Here is a 19565-nt window from a genome sequence, read left to right as displayed (position 1 = left end):
CTCGTGNATTTCTTTGTTTGTGAAGGGAGCATTTCAGTGATGAATATGTGTATTAGATAGGAAATGGATTTTGTCTAGAAAAGGATCCAGATGGGAGATTCCTACATTATCTGGATTGCTGTTTGCATAAAGCTCTTTGAAATTTTCTAGGAATAGCTGTTGAATTTGGGATTGTTCCATAATTCAGTGACCATTTCCATCTTTTATTGCCTTGATTTCATTTCTTGATTTTCTTCCCTTGACACTCTTGTAGAAGAAAGACGAGGTTTTATCCCCTAATTCATCCCACTTGGATTTGGCTCTTTGTCTCTAGTATGTTTTTGCTACAAGTTCTTTCAAACATTCATTTCTAACTTGTTGGTCTTGATCTGCTTATTGATGAGAGGTTATTAGTATTGTTGCTCTATTAGCTTTTCATTGATGTCTTTCCAGTCTATTTTATGATTGGTCTTGTAGTCTAAGCACCAGTTTCAGATTTTTCTCAAAGTAGACCGGACTTTTCTTTGTAGTAGTGAGCTGAAGATCCTATGTGCATTGTAGACCATTCTTGTTTGATGATTTTGATAACCTCATCATGGTTAAGGCTCCAAGCATCTAGTCTGTAAGGTCTTTTTTTTCTTTGCTTGGAGTTTTTCGTAGGAGATGGAGGATGATTGGGCTGTGGTCCGAGAGGAGAATAGGAAGATTCCATGTCTCTGGAAACATGTCTTTCCATTCCTTGTTGCTGAAAACCTTATCTATTCTTTCATCGATTACTTCTTTATTCTTCCTATTGTTCGTCCATGTAAAGTTCGCCCCATGCGAGTGAATATCAATGAGATTGTTTTCCAATTTCCATTCTCGAAAGACCGAGGCTCCTCGAATGAGATTGGAGCCTCCTATTTTCTGCTCATTGTTTTCAACTTGGTTGAAGTCCCCTATTAGGACCCATCTACCTTTGTAGTTTTGAATGATTCCGATTATTTTGTTCCATATTGTTGCTCTTTGTGACAGATAAGGCGATCCATAAACAAAGGCTACGTAATATTCGTTACCAGCTACATCAGCTGTTTTACAACATACATAGTTTGCTTCTACTACTAGGACTGATACTACTACCTTCCGATTCCAACACTAAAGAGACCTCCTCTATCGTCGTCGGAGTCAAACCCCGTATACTCATGAAACCATAGCCTACTGAAAATTGGCTTGGCTTTTGGTTTCAGATAAGAAAATAAAATCTAGACCATTAGCATTAGCTGTGTTAGAGATAAACCCTAACACTTGGGAGCTTAGATTTCAGCCCCCTACAGTTCCAGCTTAGGATGCTCATTTTTTCATGGAAGGCTGTGGGTCAGCTGCACCATAAGAGGTGGTCGTTTCCTTTCTGAGTTCTCCTTGGGTGCAGAGGGGGTGATCTGGGTTGACATTCGAGCTTTCTTCTCCTGAGTTTCCTTGTTCTGAGAGTTCTCCTTCGCTTAGACCATATTTTAGGATTTCTTTCCCCTTTGTCTTTTGTTGGATCTTCATTCTTTTTGTCTTGTACATTTCTGCATGAATAGACTCCTCATTTGGGGGTAGATTAAGATCAAAGGCATTCTGTGCAGACATTCGAATTGTGCCAGTGTTTACGTTAGAAGTGTTTATATCCATCTGAACTATCTCGAAGTCCCACTCTTCAAGAGGGAAGTCAGATAAGGCTGAGGTGAAAGAGTTTTGGGAATTAGGAGTGGTTGGCGGTGTTTGAGAGAGAGTTTGTGAATCAGTGGAGGAGGTAGAGGAAGCAGATGCTTTTTTGAGGGTTTTACAGCTGCTAGTTTGGGCCTGAAGAACTGTGTTGGGAGATTGTAGTTCTTTTTTGCTTTCTTTTGAAGATTGGGCTTGCTTGACAATTTGGCCCAATTCATCCCAATCAGAGAACGAGACGCTTTTGGGCCTCTCTTTTCTTTTTTGAGTAATCAGAATTGGGCTTTGGTGATCCTCCTGAAGAGTAAGAGGTTCAACGTCTGGGATTGAAGAGAGAGGTGTGGGCTGTGATTGCATGTGGTCTGAGTGTGAGATGGGCAAATTTTGAAATGAGCCCAATTCTGGTGTAGTTGACTCTTGGGTAGAAGGAACTTGTGGGCTCTTGGATTCATGTGGCGAATATAGACAGAGAGGGTCAAATGTGATGGACTGTACTTCTTGGTATTCAAACTCAAGAGAGTTTCTTTTCCGTCATAAACTTACATTAACATCTGATCTAGTATTGAGTGATAATAATGAAAATAAGCGTAGCAAGACACATGTTTGAAGATGAAGTTTCCATTACCATGCGCATCAACATGAGATTTTCTTCGCAAAATCACATAAATTGATCGCCGATACCACCATTTAGTGCAAGTCTGCCAACTACCAAATGGGCTGTTGATTACATTTGGATGGCTTAGAGTGATAACCAAACAAGTGAAATTGGATTATAGCAATCTTTTGACATGCATTATAGCAACCTTTTGACATGCATTATAGCAATCTTTTGGCATGCACCAATCGTTATCTCCATATCTGTAATATAAAACATCATCTTGAAGGTCATTACTCTATTGTTGAGACATTGAGCTGAGAGTGTCTGTTCATGTGCACTTAAAACATCTTTGCCGCAGCTGTTTCCCTTGACTAGGTGCTTGCACAGGAGTGTTTTCTTTGTGTTGTAAGAGATGCATTGAGCAATTCGTCCTTAGCCTTTTTCCTTCAAAGATAACATCCTCCTTGATGTTCTTTTTATTATTCTAATATTCTAGGCCCTAGATTGATTGTACTATCATTATCCTAGGATTAGAATGAGTATAATTTCAGTGCTTGGCTGATTTTAACCTTGAGGCTGTGAATGTGTCCAGCGGACCACTACTTTTATGATCAAATTCACTCTAATTGAAATGAGCTTATAATGATTAATTTCTTTAATTCCCTTGTTCATTATTCATAAGGTTTCTTGCTTGAATTATTTGATTTTTAGGTGAACATTTGTAACTTGTAAGTAATATTTGTGGGTTGCCAAGAAGACTACAAGTACGTCAGCACACCTAGAAAGAAGAGTATACCTATCTTAAATCATTTTTGGGCTGATCCCTCTTCGATGCCCGTGTCTAGGAGGGAAGGAAAGGAATTCGGAACAGACGTAACCACTGCAGAAAGACTGTACTCGAGCAGCCAATGCCTATCTTTGGCAATCCGGCTACATTCACTTCTTTTTTGTTATGCTATCTGGAAAGATATATGATACTGCTTTATTAGTTAATTATTGTATTATGCCTCCATCTATAAAGTATGACTAATTTAGTTAGTAAGCAATTACCATCATTACTACATTGCTTGCTAATTCTGTTGATCGTGCAGGACCGTTGAAGATGATATAATTATTGATCCAGTTGAATCTCCAGAGGTTGTTGATGATTTTGAACTCGGACAAGATGAAGCCGTTGACTTAAAAGATAAAGAGGTTAACAAGCAGAAACTGAGGAGACGTGTGGATCAATACAAGGTTGGTGGTTCTTGCTGTAACATAAAATGTCTAATCTTTTTGTGCTGCAACGAGTAGCTTGATCACTTGATTCCCATTAGTAAAATTCGATGTCAGTTTATGAAAATCAAATAATGTTTGAATACATTGAATCTTGGGGACTAAATTTGTGTTGATAATGCGAAAATAATATCATAGGGATATAAAGTATGAATTTCCTCACGACATAACAGCTAAACAATTGTTTAGATCTTGAAATACAATCTAAGATATATAATTCAATCCCCTAGATTCACTAATATATATAGAGTGATTCAACAAAATTATTAAGATCAATAAAGGATGTGATCTGTGCCTCAGAAAGAAGGCTGGAATTTATCAAAAAGACTGAATTTGATTTAAATCAAATTCAGAACACAAACAGTCCTTATATAGGACTTCTTACTAAAATCAATCCTATTTATAATAAAATTTAAAAGTTAATAACAAAATAATGTTAGACTTAATCCCATAAAAAGTCAACATTTTCTCTCTTATGGCTGTCAATATGGACACAATCCCTCCATTCTGTCATTTCTAATACCCTCCATCCAAGTCATCTTCGACCTCCCTTGACTTATTCTAAAATCTCTCTTATCCCAACCTTAACTAGTACATCCTTTAGACAATGTCTCATATTCTCAAACCACCGTTACTAGTTATCTTTCACCTTTTATTCAATGTCCTTGTTTCGGATCATATCCTGTAATGTGTTTTTGAACATCCGTCTCAACACATTACACAAATCTCATACCTATATAATAGTGATGATTCCTAAAAGTTGAATACTCATACCTATATAATAATGATGGTCTTATAACATCATATGGAATGTTCCTTTTAATCTTAGAGGTACCCTCCTGTTGCACAAATCTCAATTCCCCCTCCATTTAAGCCACATGTGATTCAGTTTTGATGTAACACCCCGATAATTCTCTTTTCTAGAAAATACTTTTAATAATAAACCTTAGAGAATTACCCAGGCATTATCGCCCGTGTGATAACGTTTCGACTTACTCAGAATTTTGCAGCGGAAAACAAACTTTATTAAAACTTATGAAACCAAAACAATGTTTGAAACTAAAACACACCAATTAAAACTAATGTCTGAAAACACATGTTCCTACGAAAACAACTTAAAATGATACTAGTAATACAATGAGTCTCTCCATTCCAGATTCCGAATGAGATGCATCTGACCTGTAATGTCAATGCTGTCTTGACTCTGCTCCCCCGAAAGATCACCACAGGATCAATAGGCAAAGCCATGATCACACACACAACAAGCACGTAATCAGCAAAGCTGAGTACTACATATCAGGCATAAATAATCCTAAACATGATACTACAAGATAACTTGCAGGGATAAATAATAATATAACATATAATAATCTGCAGACAACTTCTACTAAACTAGACTCTAAACTTTATTTCTTTCTTTAAATGGAATAGTTATTGGACGAGTTGACTGCTAAAATAGGAAATACGGGAGCTACCACGTATTCCAAAATGACCTGCGATATCGAGGAACCTTTGAACTAAAGAGGGATGGTGATCAACCATTCCTAGAAGAACCCATGGCACGCTCACCATGCATTCCAACCCTTAGTGTCCAACTCTAGACGTGCACCAGTCTAAAGTCAATAACTTATTCTCGTTGCACTTTACTTAATTAATTTTATTACTTGTGTTGACACAAACAACAAGTAACACATAATTAATATAAACAATCATAACAGAATCTCTTTTTATCTTTGGATTAACAAGTGATCACAACTCATCAACCAAGACTCCTTTAACTTCCTTTTTATACTTTACTAACTTACTTGTTGAACCTAGCCAACAATTAACTTTACCTTTATATAGGTAGAACTTGTAACTTACCAAATAAGGTCCACGGTCCTTATAAGATAATAATTAATACTCAAAGAATACATGTAAGACATGATTCACTCTAACTTATATTAATTCACTCACGAATTAATAAATAAACTTGACTTATCCTGCTTGCATCAATCTTCCATACAAAACATTTATAATCATAAACACTTCTAGTTCACATGTAGCACACAGGCATATACATGTAAAAATAATTCCAGTAATCATATATATGAACAAATAGAGTCCTATACATGATACTAATAAATAAAATACTCTTAGAGCATGCTTCTAAATCACATAGCACGTAGACAATGTACGTACCTTGTATAAACAAATCGGTAGGCCACTTTTACTCGCTAAAAGTCTCCTACGAAATCTCCGCCTAGAAAATAAAGTAATGAAATAAATAATTGAACTAAAAATTCAGCAACTTTAAAACGATAAAACCCCCTTAAACGTGTTTTAAAATCGTTTTTACGTATCGAACTTTCGTTATTTTTAATCCCTAGTATAGTACAACTATTCTAGTGATTAAAAATCATTTAAAACTCTTAAAATACTTATTTTCTGAAATTACAGCATTTATAATATTTAATAAATCTTCTGAAAATATTTCAATACATATAAAATTATATACTAACCAAATCTCATGATTTATACTTTATATATATAGTTTCTAGTGATTAAAAACCCTAAAAACTATAAATTTCATGATAAAAACTAAAATAAACTTAACATATTAAATCTGAAATTTGTTATGATAATAAAAATAATAACCGAAATATATATGCATATAAAATAGTAATTTAAATCATAAAATGCTAATTATAATAAATAACATAAAAACTAGTACTTTAATGGAATCTTAGAGAGGAAGAAAGAAAAACAACCACAACAATGATGAGGAAGAAACCGGACAGCAGCAGCCACGGAGGAGAAAAGCCGGCGGTCAAGATTCGGTTTTCAAGAAGAAACGTGACGTTTCTTGTTGAACAAGAAACGTTACTTGGATAGGAAGAAACAAATCTTTGAGAGAAAACTTGAAGAAACGACGCACAAGGAGGAAAGAGAGAGATTGCCGAGTGAAAGAGAGAGAATGACGTGAGAAGAGGAGAGAAATAAGTGTAGGGTGAAATTATTTGGGTTTTTAGGATATTTATATAAAGGCTTGTACTTGTGGGCTTAGGAAAAGAGATTTTAATAATGAAACTTGATGACTAATAAGATGGGCTATTTAAACTTTAGTCATCAAATGACTCTTTCCTTTTTTATCACTTTTGGGCTTTCGATTCCATTAACTCCTTTTCAATATATTTTAATATTTAAAATCTTATTAAAACATGCTTAATTAAAATATTTCAAATTTTATTAACTATGAAAAATAATTTCAGTTGACTTTTAAAATAGTCAACCTTTTTTAAAAGTCAAATCATTTTCCAAACTCATTTGGATTTAAATATAACTACATAAATACTTTAATATATTTATGAAAATCTTTAAAATTGTGGGGGATTACATTTGAGTCACATCTTGGTCAATATCCTTATATGTTTGTATGGCGCAAAGTTCGAAAATGCGGTTTCAGCCACGATCATGGTAATGGTGACGGTGATGTGGGATCGGGGATAATGCGGTTGCCGTAATGCCAAGTATCGGCTCAGATTATGAGATATCCTTTGACTCCGCATGAAACGCCATTTTTTACACCTTTATGATGCGGGTAGTATTGGTTCGGTATATTTGAAACATTTACGACTCGGACAATTTTTCTGACACATGGATTGACCCAAGCTACTTAAAACTCTCACTAATAGACAATTTTTTTACATCCGATAAAACAAAAATTGTAAACCAATTAACTATTCTCAAAAGGCGCAAGGCTACTGCAAAGGATCCCTAGGCCTTGGTGTGAGGCTGATGTGTGCATATTTCATAGGCAAGACACAACTTTTAGTTTTTTGCTTTCATCGTATTAAAGAGCCCCATTTTTAAGAAGAGTATTTTTTTCTAAAATATCAAATAAAAGGGCCTTCAAAGAAAAAATAAGAATAAAAAGGATAAGAGGTTAGTAGTCTACTTTGGTCTAGACAAGACATAGTGGGGAGCTATGTAACACCAAGATGGTACAGGATGCGATAATAAAATAGCACAGTTATAAGTGCAATAAATGTGTACGACATGGGTTTGGCAAAGATTAAAGTAAAAACATATTTCAAAAAAAAAAAATTATAATCCACACATAACACTACCACAATAAAAAAAGAACTTACTTTTGCAATCCCTTGCTTTTTTGCACTACATGCCCTTGTGACTTAGATAAAACGCATAAAATGCCCTTATTGGCTAACTTCGTCATGTTTTTCTAGGTTGTTAGAGATAATGCCCACTACCATTATTTTCCCACCTTCTCTCACCCTCACCTAAAGATGGAGGAAATTTCAACAATCACCATAACCAAGAACTCTGCTACAAAGACTATAAAAATAAGCCATCTACTTCTTCCTCTGCTTCATCATATTCATGGTTTCTCTTTTCACCTTTTTCTTACTTACAAAACTCAGTTCCAACATTAATACCGGGAACGTGGTACGTGACCACGTTCCAGGGGACGCGTCCCGGAACATGGTACGTGGTACGTGGTCTAGGAGTGATGTGATTTACTCTAGAGGCTGCGTTCCGTGTTCCCTTTTCGTTCCGCATTCCCGTTTTCCGGAACGTTCTATGTTCCATGTAACAATGGTTCCAACATCCAAGAAACCTACCAAAACCCCATAAACAACTTCCTTAACTTCAAACTCTCAACCCATCTCTCTGCTTCTCCACTTCCACTCACACCACCACCTCACCCGCCTTGTCGAGGCCTCGATCAATCACACTATTGGTCCCGTTTAGAGTTCTGAACCCGAAATCATCAAATTATTGGCTCATCTTCAATTCTTTCGGGTTTTTCCAGCCACTTTTTGGAAATTTGAAGACCTTTTGAGTGCTAGCATGACTAATGAGAATCCTTGCAGTGATGGGTTTTATGATTTGGAGAGATTATGGTCTTTAAGTTGAATTTAACCATCAAAACAAAGTGATGGTTAAGGCGGCGGCTGCGGGTGCTGCATCTGCGAGTGGTGCAGGTTAGGGGCTGTTCGGGTTTCAGTGGAGGAGGGGAGGGTGTTTTGGGGCGGGGTTCATGGGCTAGGGAAGGGAGGGGGTTGTTTTAGAGGTTGGGTGGTGGGACGGGGTTGTTTTTGGGTGGTGGGGAAGGGGTGGTTTTGGAGGCTGGGGTGGCTGACGGGCGGGTGTGGCTAGTGTAGTGGGTAGGTGTGGCTGGGGTGGTGGATTTAATCAACTAGGATTGATTAGGGTAACTAGAATTAATTAGGTTGTTATTAGCATTAATTTGGTTTATTAGGGGTTACTTAGAATAATTAGGTTGATTTGCCTTTGATGACTAAGGGAAACTTGACGCCGTTAGTCATTAAGGTCATCTTATGCATCTTATCTAAACCACAAGGGCGCATGGTGCATTTCAGAAACAAGAGGGGTACCTGGTAAAATAACCCGTTTATAGAATCTGTCTCATTAGTGAAAGTTCTGCAAATTATAAAGAACTCTACATTCTACATATATTTAAATGCATCTCCATTAACATTCCATGTTCATCATATTCTCATTCTCATATAGATCATAAGTCCTTGATAAAAGGTGAAGATTGTCTGTGACCATTTGGATTCATTGCAGATTGAAGTAAGGAATCCATGCCGTAAAGGAAAAAAACTACTTGTTCTTGACATTGATTATACTCTATTTGATCACCGTTCACCAGCCGAGAACCCTCTGCAGCTTATGCGACCTTGTAAGTGGCTGTTTTTGGGTTATTTGGTCTTTATTCGAATCTTGTAATTTGAAAATGTTTCCTGCAGATCTCCACGAATTCCTTGCTGCTGCTTATGCTGAGTATGATATAATGATATGGTCTGCAACCAGGCAAGTTCTTGTTTTGCTTACAAAACTGAACAACATTTGTTAAAGATAGATATACTCTAGCCTTTTATTGTTATTTGTTCTTGTTCAGTGGGCCAGATTTTCGCAGATTAAATACCTATTGACATCTGGCTGTAAAATCTTGTCAGTTAATCTCCAAGTGGCATTTATACCTAGGAAAAGTCAATGAAATTAGCCAGCTATTGTTGTTCTTAGAACAGTCTAATTATCTTTATCCCAACTACACGTTAGCTCAAATTTATCCAAACTAGGTGGGATTGGGTTATTTTGTCTTTCCGAGATCGTTGGGTTAACCTACATTAACCTGTTTAGCAGGTAATTAGGCCACTTATAGACCATCATAATTGGCCTCTAATTGTTTTTTCAGAAAGAAACATGCCAAAGTTCCAAAACCCTTCTTTCCTCTCCCCTTCCCCTCCACGTCCCTTCTGATTTGCGGAAATCGCTTTCTCCCCCTCCCTTTTCTGTTTCCCAGCAATCTCTTCCTTGAGTAGTGGTCATGACCACCACTTTATTGCACACAGAGTCACAGACACTGACATTAAAAGCAACCACTGTCATGGTTGACTGTGGTGGCTACAGTTGCAGTGGTTGGGTGGGGATTTTGGCAGGGAAGGGTAGGGAGGGCGGCTGAGGTCTGGGTTTTAGGAGGCAAAGGGGTGAGGAGAGGAGGTTCTATAAGCCTCTCAGGCATATTGGTATTTGAATACCTTCCAATTGGTACCATAAAACTTGCAGAATGGTAGTATGAGTACTTATTGAAAGGGTTTTGAGTCAATTGGGATTTTTTTGCATTTGGTGAAATACTGCCTGACAGGGATCTAACTGTTAGAACCTTAAGGCTAGCACTTCGTCGTGGGAGGGGTGGCGTTGGTGGTAATTATGATGTCAGGGTTGGGTAGGGTTGTGGGGGGGCTGAGTAGGAAAAGTGGAAGGTGGTGGCACAATAGCGGAGGGGGGAAAGGAGAGGTCAGAGGAGAGTGGAAGGAAAAATTATTTGAAACAATTACTTTCTTTTTTTTGAGGGGATTTGAAACAATTACTTGCTTAACGGTTATAGGTCACATTGGATTATTTCCCCAAAGCTTAGAGTTTTATGTGATAGCACATAGTTGCTATATTTGTGTGAATTTTTCCTTATACCTGTTGTTTTGGGGTAAATTGCAGCATGAAGTGGGTTGAACTAAAGATGGGGCAGCTTGGAGTACTCAACAATCCCAACTACAAAATCACTGCTCTTTTAGACCATTTAGCAATGATCACAGTTCAGTCAGATTCACGTGGTGTATTTGACTGCAAACCTCTGGGTTTAATCTGGGCACAATTTCCCAAGGTTTGAAATAATTTTCTTTGTTCATTGTCGCATGCTTTTTCTGTAACTTTTGCTTCTTTAATGTATCATAATGCATAAAACTTCTGTTTTATTTGCCAAGAAGTTTACAGTATGCATCTTTTTTCCATACTATTTTTTTGCTTAAAATTTGTGACAAGTATTTTTTTTGTTGAAAAAATTACCATAATAGTAAATTTTTTGTGATACAAAAACTTATTAAGAACTTATTAAACAAATACAACAATTGATCTTATATAAATATATGGAAAGATTATAGTATATGGTTAGTAGTATTGGCTAGTAATTTCAACTGCTTTTCTTATTATTTGAAGATTCTTATGTAACTATGTTTACGTATAATATTATGGCAGCAATACATATGATTAGTAGTTCCGAATATTTTCCATATCTATAATATTCTAGTTTTCAAAATATGCAGCGCGCATACACTCACAAACACACGTGTGCATTTGAGCGATCATGTCTGTGGATAGCTGGATAGCTTTATCAGATACTGGCCATAGGGACTATGGACTAGTGAGCCAGAAGTAGTACAAATCTAGACTAAGAAATAGTTGTGTTATGGATATGCTATTTTTGGAAAGATTAATGTACATTTTGGAAGTCTAATGATCATATTATGTGACAGTATTATGATTCAACGAACACCATCATGTTCGATGATCTTAGAAGAAATTTCGTGATGAACCCGCAGAATGGATTGACAATCAGACCCTTCAGGAAAGCCCATTCTAATAGAGAGAATGACAAGGAACTAGTAAAGCTTACACAGTATTTGCTGTCCGCAGCAGAACTTGATGACCTCAGTGTCCTTGACCACCGTAGTTGGGAATCATACATTGAAGACAACTCTAAGAGGCGCCGTCGTGTATGATGGACCTTGTAATGTAGCAATGAAACTCAAGCTGTACTTTCAAGCGAATATTTGCATGGATTTTGTCAAATTCTGATAAAGCATTATCAAGTAAAATTTTCTAGCAATATTGATTATAGTATATTGCCCTCTGAAAGTTGGAGAAAGGTCGTTTATTCCTAACCAGATGGTTAGAAGTTAAAACTATTGATGTTGTTGGATTATATAATATTTGATTATATTATGAATGCCAAAATTATAGCAATTTGACGAATCATCAACCTATTACTCACTCAATAGAATCGAAATTACAAGCTTGAGATTCACAAAATACTGCTGTGAAGGAAAGGGTTAGGCCTTGTTCGCTTAGACTAGTTTTCACTAAACATAGCTTATATTTGCTGTACTGATTTATTTTTGCTAAACAAAACTGAGTTTTACTGCATCTGCATTGTTTTATCTTATACAATGTATTGATTTTCAGTGAATTGAACTTAGTGTTAAATTGAACTTATTCTGTTAAGTTGAATTGAACTTATTCTGCTAAATTGAATTGAACTTATTACTTAATAAGGAATTAGGGATTAGTGACTAATGGAGGTAGCACTATTAGACTATTAGTCATTAAGAGCATTCTATGTATTTTAGAAAAATGGGGGAATATGGTAAATTTGAAAAAGTTGGAAGGTATATGGTGAACAAGATTAATGAGGTGTATATTGCGAAAAATTCATAGGATATATTTCTTTTTTCTTAAACACTTCATTCTTTTAATTTAAGTTCTCCGTGCTTCTGGGTGCATCATGGACCCAACGGTTCGTTTGGTAAGAGGTTATAAATGGTGGGAGTGGTAATGCATTAGTGTAAATTTATACTAGAAATCCAATGTCATTACCAATGGTAATGCTACTTCATCACAAGATATCCATTTTATTCCTAAAATCTCATTACTATCCATTACCACTTGGGAAGGTGGTATTAGGTGGTAATGAAAATTTATAAAGGAAAACCCATGTTTTGTGATAAAGTTTCATTCCCATGGTTATGGACATGTGAAAATCTTTACAAATTTACACTAAATTTCATTACCATTACCACTATTTATAATCACTAACCAAACGGGCCGCAAGTGTAAGATCTAATTTTCGGTGTTTGGGGAAGCAGTTTTTATTGCAACAATGGTTTCTTAAAAGATTAACCTGAAAAAAATTGAACTCTTATTTGTTGTGTTTTCGCATTACTAATTTTAAGAAGTTTCAGCTCACTAAGAGCAAATTAATTATGCCATTTTTTTGTAGATTATCTAAACATCATGGTTGTTGAAAATTGTGCGAGATATTGTTGCTTTCAAAAAAATTTATATGTAATTCTTATGGAAAGTATCATATCAATGTCCATGATAATTAGCATAGACGATTCACGTAAAAAGGGCGTGCTTGTGTTTGCATCTCATACCAATTTTGGTTTATTTTACAACTAAATAAAATGTAAAATAATTGCATTATTGGATGATAACATCAAAATGAGTCAGGTTCAAGTTGATTTTGTATTTGTTTAAGGTTATGTTTGTCGGTATAACTTGTACTAGTGTTATGTTGTGTTAAAGATCTAAAACAGTTTTTTTGGTTTAAAATTTCAGTAGTATTTTTTCAAAAAAAAAAAAAAAGGACCTGGTGCACATTAACATAGTGTGCACCGGGTTGCTAGTTGAGATTAATTTTATATAGCGAGTTTTATAGAGATATAATGAGCTTATATGCAATATAATGGATTTTATTAACGAAATACATACAGTGAAATCATATGCAATATATGCATATAATGGAGGATTTAATTGAAATGTTTTAACATAAAGGAAGATATAGATTGTGTAGTGTATATATATATAGTGACACGTGCTTTAACGTATAGAAAAATGTATGTTCTGCATGATATAGTGAGTGAATGAATGATATAGTGAGTTTCTAAAGAATATGGTGAGTGTCTAAATGATATAGTGAATGTCTAAATGATATAGTGGATCGTTCAAAAACGATGTAGTTTCTGCATAATATAGTACTCCCTTCGTTTCCTAAAGATCTTCCCTATTTCCGTTTAAGTGCGTTTCCAAAAGATATTCCCTCTTTTACTTTATTCCTTATTTGGATTTTTTTTCCCTTTTTAGCCTCTCATGTCTCTATCATATGGTCCATCATTATATTATTAATTTAATTTTAGTCCCTTTCTCTCTTCTACTTTAACCTCTTTTATTTGTTTATTTATCTTAATTCCCTTTCTCTCTCCTACTTTACCCACCCCATACCCCACACAATTAATTCTCATTGGCATCTGTAGTAACAGTAACAAGGAAGATCTTTAAGAAACAGAGGTAATATGTTTCTAAATGATATAATGAGTTTCTTAATGATATAATGGGTTATGAATAAAATAGTGAATTGTTTAGAAATGATATAGATTCTGCATAATATTATATGTTTATGAATGATATAATGAGTTTTTACATAATATATTAAATTTCTACGTGATATGGTAAATTTTTGCATGATATGGTGAGTTTCACAATATGATATAATAGACTACTCAGAAATAATACGTGCTTTTGGTTTTGTATACACTAATATTAACGTGAATCGAACATATACAAAACAGATTGTTAGAAAAACAGCACTACAAAGGTCAGTTCGGAAGAACTCTAGTTACGAAGTTAACAGTTCACTGTTATTGCCTGCCTACCAAAGGGACAGTTGATTATTTTACGCAGATCATAATGGTAGATGATAACTAGGAATCTAGGATGTTAAGTTCCAGTTTGTCTGTTGTCGAGAGAACCATGGCACCAAACGAGTATACTATTCAATTGAAAATAGACGCCGTCTTTACCTATTATGTAAAAAAAAAAACATAGGCTCATTCATTTGGCTGAAAAAAGAAACTATTCACAAATGTACAAAAAGGCTCATTTGCTCCGTAGAGCACCATATAATGATTATTCAGAACTCATACACACAAGCAGGCCAAAAGTGGCAGTTCAAGTTATAGAGCCAAGTTTTTTCAGTTTACTACACTGCCACCGACGTGCTACTTCAGACATGCTTTCCAAAAGCACCATACATTTTGACTATCAACAAGGTGAATTTCTCACAGATAGTGGTTAGTAACACAACCTACCCAACTGTACAATGAAATTCGCTAGAAATCTTGTGTCAGCTACTTTTTGAGAAGCATGTTTCTAAATTCATCATTAGACTTTGGTTTCTCATCCTCCTCGTCAGCTTTTGGCTTGTTCGCTGTAAAACCTAAAGGCCTAACATTGCGTGGAACTGCAAATGTGTTCTTTCCCTTGAGTTGGATTCCATCATTGTCACGCCCCTTAATCGATGCATTCTCCCCAGTTGGTATCTGTGGACCTGTAAAAGCAAGATTCAAAATGCAACGCATCAAAAGTGAGAAGCAGGAGCTCAGCATATGTCGTGGGAAGAAAACAAGCAAGTAGTTGAAGGTTCTGATTCGGATCTAATTTAAGGAAACGAATTGGTTGAAGTGAAGGATTAGAGTGACGTGTGTGTAATTCATATTTTATTTCTCATCCTTCTTTATCTACTCCGTATCGACTCCTTAATCTTGCATTACAAAGAATCCTCCTCTTCCTTTGTTCCTCCCTTTTCACTGCTTTCCTCTGGTTTTTTCAAATCTCGCTTTGGAGCTGGCTATTACTTCTCTCTCCTCCCAGTGTTCTTAATGTGGGCAACTTTCATGACCGTAAAATTAAACAATTGAGTAGGCTGATGTAAGTTCAGCAATAGTGACATCATAACTTAGCCTACCCAAGATAGGATCCATAATATTCTGTCAAGATCGGCTCTCTCCCCTATGTAATTGGTCCATGGGTGATCATGACTAAAAAGAGCTAATTCTTGTACCTTCTCAATATCAAAACTGAATAATATACAAGGTACAAAGGGCCCATTTGGTATTCACTGATAGTTTTTAATTTTTGGTTTTAAAATTTGAAAAGTTCTATGATATATATAATGTAACTAACTTACAAAATATATATATTTACTTATATAATCCTGTTAATCTTCTAAACTGAAAATTGGAAACTACTCTTCGTGGTTTCCATGTTCTTGTACAAAAACTAAAATTTGGAAACAAAAACAATAATGAAAAGGCCCTACGTGTACTAGAACGAATTGACAAGGTAATTCAAATTATAGATATCACAATTTATGGCAGTGATGTTGGCAATGGAGTGGAGGGAGTAACTTTGCTCAAACTTGAATCTTGGTCTGAAAGTGGCCCATGGATGTTTGTGATGAAATTGGTGTATGATGAACGGTGGTGATGGCAGTGCTGGTTGTGAAGAAGATGATGGCAGGTGGAAAATGACAGATTGGCAGTAGATGATACCAATCAGGGGAGGAGTGTAACCAATCACAGGAACCATATATCCTCAACAAACTATAATAAGCATATACTAAGGTGATTTCCATTCCGTTTCCAGGAGCATGAAATCTTTGAACCAAAGGGCCTGATAGTGTTTACTGGTTTTAATTCAAGTGAAAACAAAGACTCTTTACATGAGTCATATGAACAAAAGTAGCTAAAATATATAGGGCCTATACCGTTGTAAAAGCACTAGTAATATAGAGGTGACGAGCGTACAAATGAATCTTATTCAAATAAGGAAATGCTGGAGTAATGTTTTTTGAATTTATTGGAAGAAAAGAATCTGACTTCTATTTGAATTACTTTTAAAAACGGCGACTAATTGAACAAAATCAAGATTTCAATGTAAGCAAATATTAATCAATGTCGTATAAAACTTACATTTCCAAAGTAGTCATTTATAGAAAGTTGATGCAGTTAAGAGGGACCCTCTTAGGAAACCTCCTCACTTAGGAGGGAAAACAGCTTCAATCGCTCCTGCTTTAGTATTATATTTAGAAAAAAAAAAGGGAAATCTTTGATAATGCGCTATTTCCAAAATTTTCCATTTGCTGGACAACTTTTTTAAAATGTAAGAAACCCTAGTGAATTGAAACCATCTATATCATGACATTAAGCAAACTCAATCAAAATTATAGCCAAAGTTTGTCACGGTAACCCTCTTCCATCCTCTAGCTACTCCTTTCGCCTTCCACACTGCATTTGCTGCCCACTAAATTGGTATTAATGGTTAACCAATGCCAATAAGGCAAGCAAGGTAAGAAAGTGTATTAATGAGCCTCTAGGAGTCTCTTATTAAACAGTGTGGCTTGAAAAAGGGGGAAGGAGTATTTGATTATTTGGGGAGAGGGGCTGGGAGCCGCATTAATAAAAACTAGTCGTATTTGGAAAAATAATTTGATGGAAGATTATCTAAACTGGTGCTAAAACTAGAAGGGATCCAGAAGAATTTGTTAGAAAAGATCGCATATATGAAGTTCAAGAAACAGACATGATTTAGAATTGATAGAATTATTATATGGGTGAGTAGACAATTTATATAAAGGAGCTAAAAGTAATATTTATTGACAATTAGGAAAGATGACCCTTGATTACTCATTATCAGATAAGTTGAAGACCCTATAAGAAGAGTGAAAAGAGAAATAGAATCTATACATTGAATTTTTGACCCAATTTTGTTATGAATTGTATGCAACAAATACATGCATCAATACAATCCATGTGAGCAATTTTTAATTTTTTATGATATAGAACTTGAAATCTAAGTTTCTGAGTTCCCCTATGCTTTTGAGTTCCATAGTTGTCTAGCAATGCCTCAACTTAAAATCTAAGGTTTCCGATTTAAACACTTGATCTGAAATAATAACACTTGGCTTCATTGATAAAATTTTCAATTGAATTGGTTTTAGGGGACAGAGGAAGAGGAATTCTGGGTCAGTGGATTAATGAACAAGGTTGTACCCACCGGCAATATTAGACCAGCCCTGTATTTCGGGATGAACAATCTGGTTTGGTAATTTGGGTCCAACCCGTGATCAGGGTAAAGTTTAGCAGAAGTCAGTGGCGGGCGCAAGGTAGAAGCTAGAAAACCCTACATATCTGTGGATAACCATTCTGTCACCTTTTTTCCTTTTGTTTAGGTTTGCACCTCCATCGGTGAAGTTTTAGGTAAGGCAGGAGGGATAAAGGTCTTCTCCCTCTTTCTCCCGTTATTAGGTGGTCATAATTCATAAAGGTAGGTGGGGTGGGCTGGCTGGAGGAAGGGAGTGGAAGGGAGGCGGGGTGTGGTGGCTGCCTGAGGTGGTTGTTAAGGTGGTGATAGAGACATCCAGGAAAGAAAGGTGGGGGTGGATGTATCTCGGTGCCTGGCAGGGAGGAGTTTAAGGGGAAATTATGCTGATTAATTAATTATATAGGGCCATATCTGTAATGAACTGATGATTTGAGCAGACCCACCAAAATTTCCGCCGCTCAAGTCTGGTGACTCTTGGCCGGTGTGATAATCTCCAAAATCATTTACACAGGCACTATTCTTCCGATTTGACTCTTCCGCTTCGACCATAGGTGGGTTGTCTTCCTCTTCAAGTTTCTCTTGAGAGTTAATGGTGGTGGTTTGAATTTCTTGGGGAAAAAACCGCCGAGGGTTTTATCACTTCTACCACCTCTTTTGAAGGTGGTTGTACAATCTGCACTTGCTGCGAAAACCAGAAGGAAAATACGCACCACCAATTGCTTCAACTCATCCCATTGCCGGGTGGGGCGTCGTTGATGCTCCCAGCAAAACCATTGTAATGCTTCACCTTCGCATCCCACAATGGCAGCCTTCCACTTCTCTACTTCACTAAACCAGAAAAGTTGGAAGTACTCTTCCATTTCCCAAATCCATTCATCCGGATTTCTTCCATTAAATAGAGGAAGTTGAAGCTCATATTGGATTGTTTGCAGCTTCCTTACATTTAGAAACGGGATTCAAGTTTTGTGTGATTTCTGAAAATCCCTCGCTGACGAGATCTAAAATCAGTTTAATCTCCCATAAAAGTACTGCTGTGATACCATTTGTTATAGAACAATAGGAATGCACTTCCCAAAAGCTAGCTCAAGAGGAGGAGAACCCATTGTCCTATATAAACCACACACCAACCTCCCATACGGTCGATGTGGGATCCTTTCCCTGGGTCAGTCCATAACAATATCCCCCATCTATGTTCTTTCTCCTTAAAAAGTGTGACATTTCACTTGGTTGCAACTAGAGTGGAACTAAGGAAGTATAGGTCAAAAGTAGCAGAGTTTAAAATATAATTTCGAGAATAGATATCTATCCAAATATCTAATATCTGATACTTGATATCTGAAAAAGGTCAGATATCCAAAATCTCATTAATCAACATTTGAGCTTGTATCTCACATTTGAAACTGTGATAAGATATTCAAAAATCCGATAGATCTCAGGTTTAATTTTCCAATTTTGCTCAGCCCTAAACAAAATGCTATTGTTGCTACTTGCTATCTAGACATATGCATACAAAAGCTCAATCTCACGTGTTAAACAGAAAAGAAACTTACAAGTGAGTAAACTTCAATAGACAACCAGAACATTAAAAGCCTAAGATGCATTTTTGAGATTAAATTTTCTCCGCTTCAATGGGTAATGTCCATACCCTGGACAATTTTCTTTTTTTCTTTGGGATGGGAAAAGGGTGGGGCCGGTGGGAGGCTGTGGGGAATAAAAGAATAGCAGCACTATAAAATTTAAAAACCCAAATTTCATACCATCTCTGTCAGCTCTATGGCGTGTGCCTGACTGTTTTTTGCTTCTAGAAGGATCTGATCGGGCAATGCTAATTTTCTTCTTTAGTAACCACTGTCTGTTTTTCGCCACAGCAGCCTCAAGGTGTGCATCATCACAGAAATCCACATATGCAAGACCCTATTTCACATTAATAGAATACATTAGTAGAAAGCACAACATCACAAAACGAAACGAGCTTCACAGTCTATCTTGGTTATCTCAGTAT

The 19565-nt window shown here is 36.1% G+C and overlaps 2 protein-coding genes across 4 annotated transcripts in view; one reads left to right on the top strand and one right to left on the bottom strand.

Moving 5' to 3' along the window:
• The first annotated feature begins 3047 nt into the window (after positions 1 to 3047).
• LOC125494413 (ubiquitin-like domain-containing CTD phosphatase) lies at positions 3048 to 12089 on the top strand. Of its 2 annotated transcripts, none has more exons than XM_057395991.1 (5): positions 3048 to 3499; positions 9131 to 9245; positions 9313 to 9376; positions 10562 to 10727; positions 11443 to 12089. In XM_057395991.1, exons 2-5 carry the CDS (start codon positions 9236 to 9238, stop codon positions 11620 to 11622), a joined length of 420 nt encoding a protein of 139 aa, XP_057251974.1. In that variant the 5' UTR covers positions 3048 to 3499; positions 9131 to 9235; the 3' UTR covers positions 11623 to 12089. The 2 variants fall into 2 exon arrangements, with proteins under 2 accessions (XP_057251974.1, XP_048493927.1); XM_048637970.2 differs by having other exon boundaries at positions 3110 to 3499; positions 11377 to 12089.
• A 2455-nt stretch (positions 12090 to 14544) lies between these two features.
• The window catches only part of LOC104897005 (uncharacterized), a 31060-nt gene continuing 26039 nt past the window's right edge, over positions 14545 to 19565 (bottom strand). For both annotated transcript variants that reach the window (XM_010683805.4, XM_057395990.1), the window contains 2 exons: positions 19321 to 19477; positions 14545 to 15008 (listed from right to left, as the gene is read on the bottom strand). In XM_010683805.4, the coding sequence (XP_010682107.2) occupies positions 14809 to 15008; positions 19321 to 19477 (357 nt within the window). In that variant the 3' untranslated portion in view covers positions 14545 to 14808. The remainder of the gene's footprint in view (positions 15009 to 19320; positions 19478 to 19565) is intronic.

This window comes from Beta vulgaris, chromosome 6, assembly GCF_026745355.1.
Source record: "Beta vulgaris subsp. vulgaris cultivar EL10 chromosome 6, EL10.2, whole genome shotgun sequence".
NCBI lineage: Eukaryota > Viridiplantae > Streptophyta > Magnoliopsida > Caryophyllales > Amaranthaceae > Beta > Beta vulgaris.
The sequence above is the reverse complement of the archived record's forward strand: the minus strand, read 5'-3'. Positions and strand labels throughout refer to the sequence as shown.